Genomic DNA, 13,868 nt, shown 5'->3' with positions numbered 1-13,868 from the left:
TAATTTCATCAAAGTATTGATGTTCACCCTTGATATGCTGATAGTATTGTAAGAGTTCTGGTCTAGGTTTTGATGTATTTGTATAGGTATATACCTGTTCTTTGTAAAACAGAAGAGTTCTGATTGCCTAGACTTACAAAATATTTTTTTTCTAGATGTTTTAATCAAATCGATAATGTCATCAAAGTATTGGTGTTCACCCTTGATATGCTGATAGTAATATGAGAGTTCTGGATCAGATTTTGCTGTTTGTGTATAGATATATACCTGTTCTATGTAAAACAGAAGAGTTCTGATTGCCTAGACTTAGAAAATATTTTTTTTCTAGATGTTTTACAAACATCGGTAATTTCATCAAAGTATTGATGTTCACCCTTGATATGCTGATAGTATTGTTAGAGTTCTGGTCTAGATTTTGATGTTTTTGTATAGGTTTGTTCCTGTTCTATGTAAAACAGAAGAGTTCTGATTGCCTAAGTTTTCAGAATATTATTTCTATATGTTTTAATAACATCGATAATTTCATCAAAGTATTGATGTTCACCCTTGATATGCTGATAGTATTATGAGAGTTCTGGTCTAGATTTTGATGTTTTTGTATAGGTATATAACAGTTCTTTGTAAAACAGTAGAGTTCTGATTGCCTAGACTTAGAAAATATTTTTTTTCTAGATGTTTTAATAACATCGATAATTTCATTAAAGTATTGATGTTCACCCTTGATATGCTGATAGTTTTATGAAAGTTCTGGTCTAGATTTTGATGTTTTTGTATAAGTATATACCTGTTCTATGTAAAACAGAAGAGTTCTGATTGCCTAGACTTAGAAAATATTTTTTTTATAGATGTTTTAATAACATCGATAATTTCATCAAAGTATTGATGTTCACCCTTGATATGCTGATAGTATTGTAAGAGTTCTGGTCTAGGTTTTGATGTTTTTGCATAGGTATATACCAGTTCTTTGTAAAGCAGAAGAGTTCTGATTGCCTAGACTTACAAAATATTTTTTTTCTAGATGTTTTAATCACATCGATAATGTCATCAAAGTATTGGTGTTCACCCTTGATATGCTGATAGTAATATGAGAGTTCTGGATCAGATTTTGCTGTTTTTGTATAGATCTGTTGATGTTCTAGGTAAAACAGAAGAGTTCTGAATACCTAGACTTACAAAATATTTTTTTTTTCTAGATGTTGAATTAACATCGATAATTTCATCAAAGTATTGATGTTCACCCTTGATATGCTGATAGTATTGTTAGAGTTCTGGTCTAGATTTTGATGTTTTTGTATAGGTATGTTCTTTTTCTATGTAAAACAGAAAAGTTCTGATTGCCTTGGTCTACAGAATATTTTTTCTAGATGTTTTAATAACATCGATAATTTCATCAAAGTATTGATGTACACCCTTGATATGCTGATAGTATTGTTAGAGTTCTGGTCTAAATTTTGATGTTTTTGTATAGGTATATACCTGTTCTTTGTAAAACAGAAGAGTTCTGATTGCCTAGACTTACAAAGTATTTTTTTTCTAGATGTTTTATTAACATCGACAATTTCATCAAAGTATTGATGTTCATCCTTGATATGCTGATAGTTTTATAAGAGTTCTGGTCTTGATTTTGATGTTTTTGTATAGGTATATACCAGTTCTTTCTAAAACAGAAGAGTTCTGATTGCCTAGACTTACAAAATATTTTTTTTCTAGATGTTTTAATCACATCGATAATGTCATCAAAGTATTGGTGTTCACCCTTGATATGCTGATAGTAATATGAGAGTTCTGGATCAGATTTTGCTGTTTTTGTATAGATCTATTGATGTTCTAGGTAAAACAGAAGAGTTCTGATTACCTAGACTTACAAAATATTTTTTTTTCTAGATGTTGAATTAACATCGATAATTTCATCAAAGTATTGATGTTCACCCTTGATATGCTGATAGTATTGTTAGAGTTCTGGTCTAGATTTTGATGTTTTTGTATAGGGATGTTCTTGTTCTATGTAAAACAGAAGAGTTCTGATTGCCTAGACGTACAAAATATTTTTTTTCTAGATGTTTTATTAACATCGACAATTTCATCAAAGTATTGATGTTCACCTTTGATATGCTGATAGTTTTATGAGAGTTCTGGTCTAGATTTTGATGTTTTTGTATAGGTATATACCTGTTTTATGTAAAACAGAAGAGTTCTGATTGCCTAGACTTACAAAATATTTTTTTTCTAGATGTTTTAATCACATCGATAATGTCATCAAAGTATTGGTGTTCACCCTTGATATGCTGATAGTAATATGAGAGTTCTGGATCAGATTTTGCTGTTTTTGTATAGATCTGTTGATGTTTTAGGTAAAACAGAAGAGTTCTGATTACCTAGACTTACAAAATATTTTTTTTTCTAGATGTTGAATTAACATCGATAATTTCATCAAAGTATTGATGTTCACCCTTGATATGCTGATAGTATTGTAAGAGTTCTGGTCTAGATTTTGATGTTTTTGTATAGGTATGTTCTTGTTCTATGTAAAACGGAAAAGTTCTGATTGCCTTGGTTTACAGAATATTTTTTCTAGATGTTTTAATAACATCGATAATTTCATCAAAGTATTGATGTTCACCCTTGATATGCTGATAGTATTGTTAGAGTTCTGGTCTAAATTTTGATGTTTTTGTATAGGTATATACCTGTTCTTTGTAAAACAGAAGAGTTCTGATTGCCTAGACTTACAAAGTATTTTTTTTCTAGATATTTTAAGAACATCGATAATTTCATCAAAGTATTGATGTTCACCCTTGATATGCTGATAGTATTGTAAGAGTTCTGGTCTAGGTTTTGATGTTTTTGTATAGGTATTTTCCTGTTCTTTGTAAAACAGAAGAGTTCTGATTGCCTGGGCTTACAGAATATTTTTTTTCTAGATGTTTTAATAACATCGATAATTTCATCAAAGTATTGATGTTCACCCTTGATATGCTGATAGTATTATGAGAGTTCTGGTCTAGGTTTTGATGTTTTTGTATAGGAATGTACCTGTTCTTTGTAAAAAGGAAGAGTTCTTATTGCCTAAATTTACAAAGTATTTTTTTTCTTGATGTTTTAATAACATCGATAATTTCATCAAAGTATTGATGTTCACCCTTGATATGCTGATAGTATTGTAAGAGTTCTGGTCTAGGTTTTGATGTTTTTGTATAGGTATATAACAGTTCTTTGTAAAACAGTAGAGTTCTGATTGCCTAGACTTAGAAAATATTTTTTTTCTAGATGTTTTAATAACATCGATAATTTCATTAAAGTATTGATGTTCACCCTTGATATGCTGATAGTTTTATGAAAGTTCTGGTCTAGATTTTGATGTTTTTGTATAAGTATATACCTGTTCTATGTAAAACAGAAGAGTTCTGATTGCCTAGACTTAGAAAATATTTTTTTTATAGATGTTTTAATAACATCGATAATTTCATCAAAGTATTGATGTTCACCCTTGATATGCTGATAGTATTGTAAGAGTTCTGGTCTAGGTTTTGATGTTTTTGCATAGGTATATACCAGTTCTTTGTAAAGCAGAAGAGTTCTGATTGCCTAGACTTACAAAATATTTTTTTTCTAGATGTTTTAATCACATCGATAATGTCATCAAAGTATTGGTGTTCACCCTTGATATGCTGATAGTAATATGAGAGTTCTGGATCAGATTTTGCTGTTTTTGTATAGATCTGTTGATGTTCTAGGTAAAACAGAAGAGTTCTGAATACCTAGACTTACAAAATATTTTTTTTTTCTAGATGTTGAATTAACATCGATAATTTCATCAAAGTATTGATGTTCACCCTTGATATGCTGATAGTATTGTTAGAGTTCTGGTCTAGATTTTGATGTTTTTGTATAGGTATGTTCTTTTTCTATGTAAAACAGAAAAGTTCTGATTGCCTTGGTCTACAGAATATTTTTTCTAGATGTTTTAATAACATCGATAATTTCATCAAAGTATTGATGTACACCCTTGATATGCTGATAGTATTGTTAGAGTTCTGGTCTAAATTTTGATGTTTTTGTATAGGTATATACCTGTTCTTTGTAAAACAGAAGAGTTCTGATTGCCTAGACTTACAAAGTATTTTTTTTCTAGATGTTTTATTAACATCGACAATTTCATCAAAGTATTGATGTTCATCCTTGATATGCTGATAGTTTTATAAGAGTTCTGGTCTTGATTTTGATGTTTTTGTATAGGTATATACCAGTTCTTTCTAAAACAGAAGAGTTCTGATTGCCTAGACTTACAAAATATTTTTTTTCTAGATGTTTTAATCACATCGATAATGTCATCAAAGTATTGGTGTTCACCCTTGATATGCTGATAGTAATATGAGAGTTCTGGATCAGATTTTGCTGTTTTTGTATAGATCTATTGATGTTCTAGGTAAAACAGAAGAGTTCTGATTACCTAGACTTACAAAATATTTTTTTTTCTAGATGTTGAATTAACATCGATAATTTCATCAAAGTATTGATGTTCACCCTTGATATGCTGATAGTATTGTTAGAGTTCTGGTCTAGATTTTGATGTTTTTGTATAGGGATGTTCTTGTTCTATGTAAAACAGAAGAGTTCTGATTGCCTAGACGTACAAAATATTTTTTTTCTAGATGTTTTATTAACATCGACAATTTCATCAAAGTATTGATGTTCACCTTTGATATGCTGATAGTTTTATGAGAGTTCTGGTCTAGATTTTGATGTTTTTGTATAGGTATATACCTGTTTTATGTAAAACAGAAGAGTTCTGATTGCCTAGACTTACAAAATATTTTTTTTCTAGATGTTTTAATCACATCGATAATGTCATCAAAGTATTGGTGTTCACCCTTGATATGCTGATAGTAATATGAGAGTTCTGGATCAGATTTTGCTGTTTTTGTATAGATCTGTTGATGTTTTAGGTAAAACAGAAGAGTTCTGATTACCTAGACTTACAAAATATTTTTTTTTCTAGATGTTGAATTAACATCGATAATTTCATCAAAGTATTGATGTTCACCCTTGATATGCTGATAGTATTGTAAGAGTTCTGGTCTAGATTTTGATGTTTTTGTATAGGTATGTTCTTGTTCTATGTAAAACGGAAAAGTTCTGATTGCCTTGGTTTACAGAATATTTTTTCTAGATGTTTTAATAACATCGATAATTTCATCAAAGTATTGATGTTCACCCTTGATATGCTGATAGTATTGTTAGAGTTCTGGTCTAAATTTTGATGTTTTTGTATAGGTATATACCTGTTCTTTGTAAAACAGAAGAGTTCTGATTGCCTAGACTTACAAAGTATTTTTTTTCTAGATATTTTAATAACATCGATAATTTCATCAAAGTATTGATGTTCACCCTTGATATGCTGATAGTATTGTAAGAGTTCTGGTCTAGGTTTTGATGTTTTTGTATAGGTATTTTCCTGTTCTTTGTAAAACAGAAGAGTTCTGATTGCCTGGGCTTACAGAATATTTTTTTTCTAGATGTTTTAATAACATCGATAATTTCATCAAAGTATTGATGTTCACCCTTGATATGCTGATAGTATTATGAGAGTTCTGGTCTAGGTTTTGATGTTTTTGTATAGGAATGTACCTGTTCTTTGTAAAAAGGAAGAGTTCTTATTGCCTAAATTTACAAAGTATTTTTTTTCTTGATGTTTTAATAACATCGATAATTTCATCAAAGTATTGATGTTCACCCTTGATATGCTGATAGTATTGTAAGAGTTCTGGTCTAGGTTTTGATGTTTTTGTATAGGTATATACCTGTTCTATGTAAAACAGAAGAGTTCTGATTGCCTTGGTTTACAGAATATTTTTTTTCTAGATGTTTTAATAACATCGATAATTACATTAAAGTATTGAATTTCACCCTTGATATGCTGATAGTTTTATGAGAGTTCTGGTCTAGATTTTGATGTTTTTGTATAGGTTTATACCTGTTCTATGTAAAACAGAAGAGTTCTGATTGCCTTGACTTACAGAATATTTTTTTTTTTAGATGTTTTAATAACATCGATAATTTCATCAAAGTATTGATGTTCACCCTTGATATGCTGATAGTATTGTAAGAGTTCTGGTCTAGGTTTTGATGTTTTTGTATAGGAATGTACCTGTTCTTTGTAAAACGGAAGAGTTCTAATTGCCTAGATTTACAAAGTATTTTTTTTCTAAATGTTTTAATAACATCGATAATTTCATCAAAGTATTGATGTTCACCCTTGATATGCTGATAGTATTGTAAGAGTTCTGGTCTAGGTTTTGATGTTTTTGTATAGGTATTTTCCTGTTCTTTGTAAAACAGAAGAGTTCTGATTGCCTGGGCTTACAGAATATTTTTTTTCTAGATGTTTTAATAACATCGATAATTTCATCAAAGTATTGATGTTCACCCTTGATATGCTGATAGTATTATGAGAGTTCTGGTCTAGGTTTTGATGTTTTTGTATAGGAATGTACCTGTTCTTTGTAAAAAGGAAGAGTTCTTATTGCCTAAATTTACAAAGTATTTTTTTTCTAGATATTTTAATAACATCGATAATTTCATCAAAGTATTGATGTTCACCCTTGATATGCTGATAGTATTGTAAGAGTTCTGGTCTAGGTTTTGATGTTTTTGTATAGGTATATTCCTGTTCTATGTAAAACAGAAGAGTTCTGATTGCCTTGGCTTACAGAATATTTTTTTTCTAGATGTTTTAATAACATCGATAATTACATTAAAGTATTGAATTTCACCCTTGATATGCTGATAGTTTTATGAGAGTTCTGGTCTAGATTTTGATGTTTTTGTATAGGTTTATACCTGTTCTATGTAAAACAGAAGAGTTCTGATTGCCTTGACTTACAGAATATTTTTTTTTTTTAGATGTTTTAATAACATCGATAATTTCATCAAAGTATTGATGTTCACCCTTGATATGCTGATAGTATTGTAAGAGTTCTGGTCTAGGTTTTGATGTTTTTGTATAGGAATGTACCTGTTCTTTGTAAAACGGAAGAGTTCTAATTGCCTAGATTTACAAAGTATTTTTTTTCTAAATGTTTTAATAACATCGATAATTTCATCAAAGTATTGATGTTCACCCTTGATATGCTGATAGTATTGTAAGAGTTCTGGTCTAGGTTTTGATGTTTTTGTATAGGTATATACCTGTTCTTTGTAAAACAGAAGAGTTCTGATTGCCTTGACTTACAGAATATTTTTTTTCTAGATGTTTTAATAACATCGATAATTTCATCAAAGTATTGATGTTCACCCTTGATATGCTGATAGTATTGTTAGAGTTCTGGTCTAGATTTTGATGTTTGTGTATAGGTATATACCTGTTCTATGTAAAACAGAAGAGTTCTGATTGCCTAGACTTAGAATATATTTTTTTTCTAGATGTTTTACAAACATCGGTAATTTCATCAAAGTACTTATATGGTGATAGTATTGTGAGAGATTGATGTTTCTGTAATAAAAAATGTTTTTATTTGTTATGATTTATGATTTTTATGAGTTACACTTTTACAGTATTATTGCAGTTTGTATTTTGCTAGAATAAAATGTTTACTCTTTCGAAAGAATTTCATATAATACCGTTAAATTGAACTTTCATCCGTCTTGGGCTTGTTTTTATTCTCACACAGTTTTTTATTTCAATATTTATTTTGATTTGGTGTACAAGACTTAAAACAAGAAAGTTTTTTTCTTCTGTAACAGTTAAATAAATATATTATTCAATTTTGTGAAATCATGTCGTCTAGGTACATGTTCCCATTATTATTTTTTTCCGAAGCAAATAAGCCAGAACTTTTTGTTAGAAGTACCTAGAACTATAAAAGTGATCCTAATGAATAATTAACAACCAAAAAAATTGCAATTTGTCCGAAATGATATGCTACCGGAAGTTGGCATATCATTTTTTCAAAAATTTTTAAAAAATTCATTTTACTAGAACTTTTTCTAAAAACCACCAGGAACTATAGAACTATTGTGGATGCGAATAGAACTCTCATAAAATTTTGATATATTGAAAGTTGTTATGCTAACTTCACCGACATTACAGTATTGACCTTCCAATTTTCGACTTCCTACGTCTTGCTGGAAGTCAGCAAGGATGACAGGAACCAGTCGGAAGTGAATGCGTACGTGCACAAAGTAATTCCAGCCAAATCTGACCACCGTACAGTTGCGAAGTCAAAAGTTCGAAGGTAATTATTTTTGGAGTTCCATAAGTACTTAACTGAATTACCAAAATGGTTACAGCAATTTTTAACGGAAACTACTTATGAATTATATAAAAATAGAAAATCAAAATCAATATATTTTTTTTTGTTAATATTTCTTTTTTTTTTAATATAATTAATTATACGGGACAAATTACCCTGATTGAGTTAGCCTCGAAGTGAGTTCGAGACTTGTGTTACGAGATACTAACTTAACGATATTTATTTTATAATAAATACTTACTTATATAGATAAACATCCAAGACCCAGACCAATCAAAAAAAGTTATTTTCTCATCATGCCCTGGCCGGGATTCGAACCCAGGACCTCCGATGTCACAGACAAGCGTAGGTACTACCGCTGCGCCACAGAGGCCGTCAAATATTTTATTCAGTAAATAACCTTCGGAGGCACTTTTTCACGTCATTTGTTTGTTTGTTTGTAATATCTTTATTGTAAATACGAAAGAGCACAAAAATAATTTTGTAAGACAAAATATACAAAGGCGGACTTATCCCATTCAGGGATCTCTTCCAGGCAACTTTTGAGTAATTAAGAGGAGAGTAACTTGAATCGGGCAAAAGTACGTACAAATCCTTATCCTATATAATTCTACATACATATATACACAAACATTATAACTCACATTTCAAGAAATTTCAATTTCATTTAAGTTATATGTATAATACTAGCTGTCCCAGCAAAAAAAATGTTTTGCTATGTAATTGATATTAAAGTAATTTCTAGTTTAAAAAAAATGTAATGGTTGGACAACCCTTATCACTAAGGGGTATGAAAAATAAATGTTGGCCGATTCTCAGACCTACTCAATATGCTCACAAAGTTTCATGAGAATCGGTCATGCCGTTTCGGAGGAGTGCGGGAACGAACATTGTGACACGAGAATTTTATATATACTAGATATAATACGCCCGCGGCTCCGCATTCGTAAAACAAATAGGTCTGTTCCCACGGGAATTTTGAGATGTCTTTTAAGTGGTCTAAACCCTCTAAATACTAAAGCAACCTTCACACCAAATTTTTTAAACCGTGGTTTAGGCTATGCCTTGCTTTGGTCGAACGTAGCCTTGCAGTCTTTGTGAGACTGTCGGCCCTGTCTATCCCGTAAGGGATAACGACGTGATTATGTTTATGTGAAATTACTTTCTCATGACACAAGCATTTATTTTTTCACTTAAAAGAAAGTTTTAACAACTATCATTTTGTTATATGCCAACCCAATAAAATAAATGTGAGAATTTATTTTAGATTCGAGGTGAAGAAACGAGCTGATGATGTCGCACGTAACACCAACCCAACCCTGGAGTCAGACCGGAGCGAGAAGACGGTGGTGGTCATTAACCAGGCATTTGACGCTCTCAAGAGTATAGTGGAGAAGCCTGAGTTCAGAGCTATTAAAAACTTGTCTTTTATTGAAAATGTAAGTGATTGGTTTGTTTTTTGACGTGACAACGTCTTATAATTCGATTGAGCCGGCTGCACGCACGAAAAAAACATGAGTCATGCGGCGTTACCTCGCTCTGAGGCGTTCCATACATACATATGGTCACGTCTATATCCCTTGCGGGGTAGACAGAGCCAACAGTCTTGAAAAGACTGAATGGCCACGTACAGCTTGGCTTAACGATAGAATTAAGATTCAACTAGTGACAGGTTGCTAGCCCATCGCCAAAAAGAGAATCCCTAGTTTGTAAGCCTATCCCTTAGTCGCCTTTTACGACATCCATGGGAAAGAGATGGAGTGGTCCTATTCTTTTTGTAGTGGTGCCGGGAGCCACACGGCGTTCTATGTAAGGCTTGAAGTGCAAGCGAGAGCTCGGAACGAGCGACAAAGAGGCACAATCGGCCTTCGCGTTCGGCAGCGTTCGACATCCGTCTCTCTCTTACTTGAGTGAGCGATGCGTCTGCGTGGACGGCTAGGTACTATACTAAAGTACATTTACATGTTTTGGTCGAGTATCAAGTGGATAAAATACGTAATTAGTATATAAGAGGAAGTATGAAAGTAGCGCCAATAAATGAAAAGATGAATGGTAATAAGCTGGGTTGGTACGGACACATCATGAGAAGAGAGGAAGGTTACTAAAAGAGCCTTAAATATGGAAGTGAAAGGTTCAAGAAATAGGGGAAGACCGAAAAAGAGATGGATGGACGACGTAAAGGATAGTATGAGGAGAAAGGGAGTGACCAGTGAGATGGCAATTGACAGAAGTGATTGGAAAAAACTAACATACTGTGCCGACCCCGCGTAGAAAGTGGGAAAAGGTAACAACGAAGAAGGTCGAGTATCAAGTGCAATAAAAAGTGGAAAACAAATGAAATTTAAATTTTCTTTTGAATAATGCTACCACCATTCCATCAGTATTTTCTTAAGACGTTGTCACGTTTAACTATCGTCAGTGAAACGACTTTGCAGACACCCGATTTTTTTTTTAATATTTTCTCTTTTTCAACTGACGTGCCGTGTGGTTCCCGGCACCAATACAAAAAAGAATAGGACCACTCCAACTCTTTCCCATGGATGTCGTAAAAGGCGACTAAGGGATAGGCTTACAAACTTGGGATTCTCTTTTAGGCGATGGACTAGCAACCTGTCACTGTTTGAATCTCAATTCTATCATTAAACCAAATAGCTGAACGTGGCCATTCGGTCTTTTCAAGACTGTTGGCTCTGTCTACCCCGCAAGGGATATAGACGTGACCATATGTATGTATGTATGTTAACTGACGTCTAAATGGTTTAAGATAATCGAAGCTGCCAGAGAATTCGTGAACGCGCCAGCATTCAGGAGTAGCAAGACGATGAGGTACATCGATAAAGTTATCGACATAGTCAAGGAGGCAGCTTTTGGACCAGCCTACAGGACAGGGGGGGTGCCGGAGAATTTGAGTAAGAAAATCTATACTAATATTATAAAGCTGAAGAGTTTGTTGTTTGAACGCGCTAATCTCAGGAACTTCTGGTACGAATTGAAAAATTATTTTTGTGTTGCATAGACCATTTATCAAGGAAGGCTTTAGGCTATATAACACCACGCTGCAACTATAAGAAGCGATGAAATCATGGAAAATGTGAAAAAACAGGGTATTCATCATTGAGGGCTTCAATGACGCCCAAAATAACTATTCCACGCGGACGAAGTCGCGGGCACAGCTAGTATTTAATAATCTAAATCTATTTGAATCTCAATTCTATATCATTAAGCCGAACAGCTGAGCGAGGCATATCAGTATTTTTAAGACTGTTGGCTATGTCCACCTCACAAGGGATATAGACGTGACTATATGTATGTATGTATGTATTGTATGTATGTATATAGATAAACATTCAAGACCCAGGCCAATCAGAAAAAGTTCTTTTCTCGTCATGCCCTGGCCGGGTTTCGAAAATAAATCCACTTCTATTTCATGACTTAGCTGATGAACCGATTTTGATAACGTTTTGTATAATTTGAATACAGTTGATTATCCTAGTCAAACGTAGGCTTTCTTGTTTTTCCATTTACCATGGAAGTCGTAAAACCTGTCTACCCCGCAAGGCATATAGAAGTGATTAGACGTATGTATGTATACATACATACATATGGTCACGTCTATATGCCTTGCGGGGTAGACAGAGCCAACAGTCTTGAAAAGACTGAATGGCCACGTTCAGCTATTTGGCTTAATGATAGAATTGAGATTCAAATAGCGATAAGTTGCTCGCCCATCGCCTAAAAAAGAATCCCAAGTTTGTAAGCCTATCCCTTAGTCGCCTTTTACGACATCCATGAGAAAGAGATGGAGTGGTCCTATTCATTTTGTATTGGTGACGGGAACCACATGGCAAGCTATTTACCATGGAAGTCGTAAAGCCTGTCTACCCCGCAAGGCATATAGAAGTGATTAGATGTGTGTATGTATGTAAATTCTGCCCTGGTATAACTAAAATGCCGTTATCTGCCAAATCCTTGTTTAAAGTAAAACGTCAAAAACTGCGGTATAAATTTAAACTGATGCCATTCATCAATGAGAACGCCTATTTATGACTTAAAGGTAACAAAAAGTCGTATATACAGATCGAAAGAGATTTTTTTTCTTATTTTTCTGGTAAAAAAGGTGTAAATCCTGATGTCAGATAACGGCATTTTAATTATACCACGGCAGAATTTAAAATTATTTTCAGAGACAGAACTAGTACATTTCCGTAACGGGCAACCGTCTATGGTTTTCGAGGTGAAAACAAACTTCGTCGTGGATTTTGTCAGAAAAATGTTATCATCGCATCTTATTGAGAGGTATATGGACGATATGGAAATGATGCCGGCCGCAAACCAACATCACAGTTCCGTACGAAGGCATCCGAAGAAATACTTGCCAAAGTATATATTTATCTGTTTATTCTTATTGTAACAATTACAATTTGTAAAGTACAATAGGCAATAGTGCCGTGTGGTTCCCGGCTACAAACTTGGATTCTTTTTAGGCGATGGGCTAGCAACCTGTCACTATTTGAATCTCAATTCTATCATTAAGTCAAATAGCTGAACGTGGCCATCAGTCTATTCAAGACTGTTGGCTCTGTCTACCCCGCGAGGGATATAGACGTGACCATATGTATGTATATATGTACAGAGCTAAAAGTCACGAAAAGACTGAAAAGCCACGATCAGCTGTATAAGCTGCTGCAGCTGTACAAGAGGAATCCCAAGTTTATAAGCCTTAGAAAGTTTTATAAATCAGTTGTATTGTTGTGGAGAAAAAATAAAGTTAATTTTTATTTATTTATTTTATTATAATTTTTAGCTCTGCCTCACTCATAAAATATGTAATTAAGTTTAACATGAGGCATGTGTGCCTGTTCCTCTTTTAGCTATGACAAGAAAATGCGAGCTGAAGATGAGGAACTAAATGATGAGCCAAATATGAGAAGTAAGCAAATCATCAGAACTGTCGATGACACGTTTGATGCTCTCAAAAAACTCGCTAACAGACCGGAATTTAGATCGAGAAAAACTGCTGCCTTGGTTGATAGCGTAAGTAATTTCTAAGTATATTAATAACTATCACTATATATACTTATAATAGCTGTGCTCGCGACTTCGACCGCGTGGAATAGTTATTTTTGGCATCACTGATGCCCTCTATGATGAATATTTTTCCCCCGATTTTTTTCACATTGTCCATTAAAAGAATATAAAAACTCGTAATTTATAGAATAAAAAAGAATAGATTTATTTTCAAAATAGGATACAAGGTATCACTTATTGACGTCACATCACTTAAATCTAATTATAACTACTACCGCTTCCAAAGCGCATGTGTAGAAGAAGCGGCGGAACAAACTACACTGCAGCATTTTCATCGGACGTCAATATACAAATATAGAAGATCTCTTAAATCTAAATCATGGACGAATGAACATTGTCTACATTAAAAAACATGAATGAATGTAAAACTAGTATAAATTGTTTAGTACCTATTCCTGTAAAACGCTTGCCCACTGCAACAATGCTTAATCTTTGACCTAAAGCCCTCTGGTTAGGATCTAGATGCCTCGCTGGTCAAACAGGCAGTTAAAATGAGACATAACCTCATTCGTTAGTAGGTAGTACTGG

The 13,868-nt window shown here is 33.1% G+C and overlaps 1 protein-coding gene across 1 annotated transcript; it reads left to right on the top strand.

The window, feature by feature from the left end:
- The first annotated feature begins 7,776 nt into the window (after positions 1-7,776).
- LOC132903548 (uncharacterized) lies at positions 7,777-13,855 on the top strand. Its single transcript, XM_060952121.1, has 7 exons — positions 7,777-7,787; positions 8,061-8,234; positions 9,520-9,691; positions 11,017-11,161; positions 12,437-12,632; positions 13,124-13,286; positions 13,796-13,855. The coding sequence occupies exons 1-7, from the start codon at positions 7,777-7,779 to the stop codon at positions 13,853-13,855; spliced, it is 921 nt and encodes a 306-aa protein (XP_060808104.1).
- Positions 13,856-13,868: the final 13 nt, after the last annotated feature.

The sequence above is a fragment of the Amyelois transitella genome, chromosome 28 (assembly GCF_032362555.1).
Source record: "Amyelois transitella isolate CPQ chromosome 28, ilAmyTran1.1, whole genome shotgun sequence".
Lineage (NCBI taxonomy): Eukaryota > Metazoa > Arthropoda > Insecta > Lepidoptera > Pyralidae > Amyelois > Amyelois transitella.
Note: the sequence above shows the minus strand (reverse complement) of the source record. Positions and strands in the feature narration are given on the sequence as shown.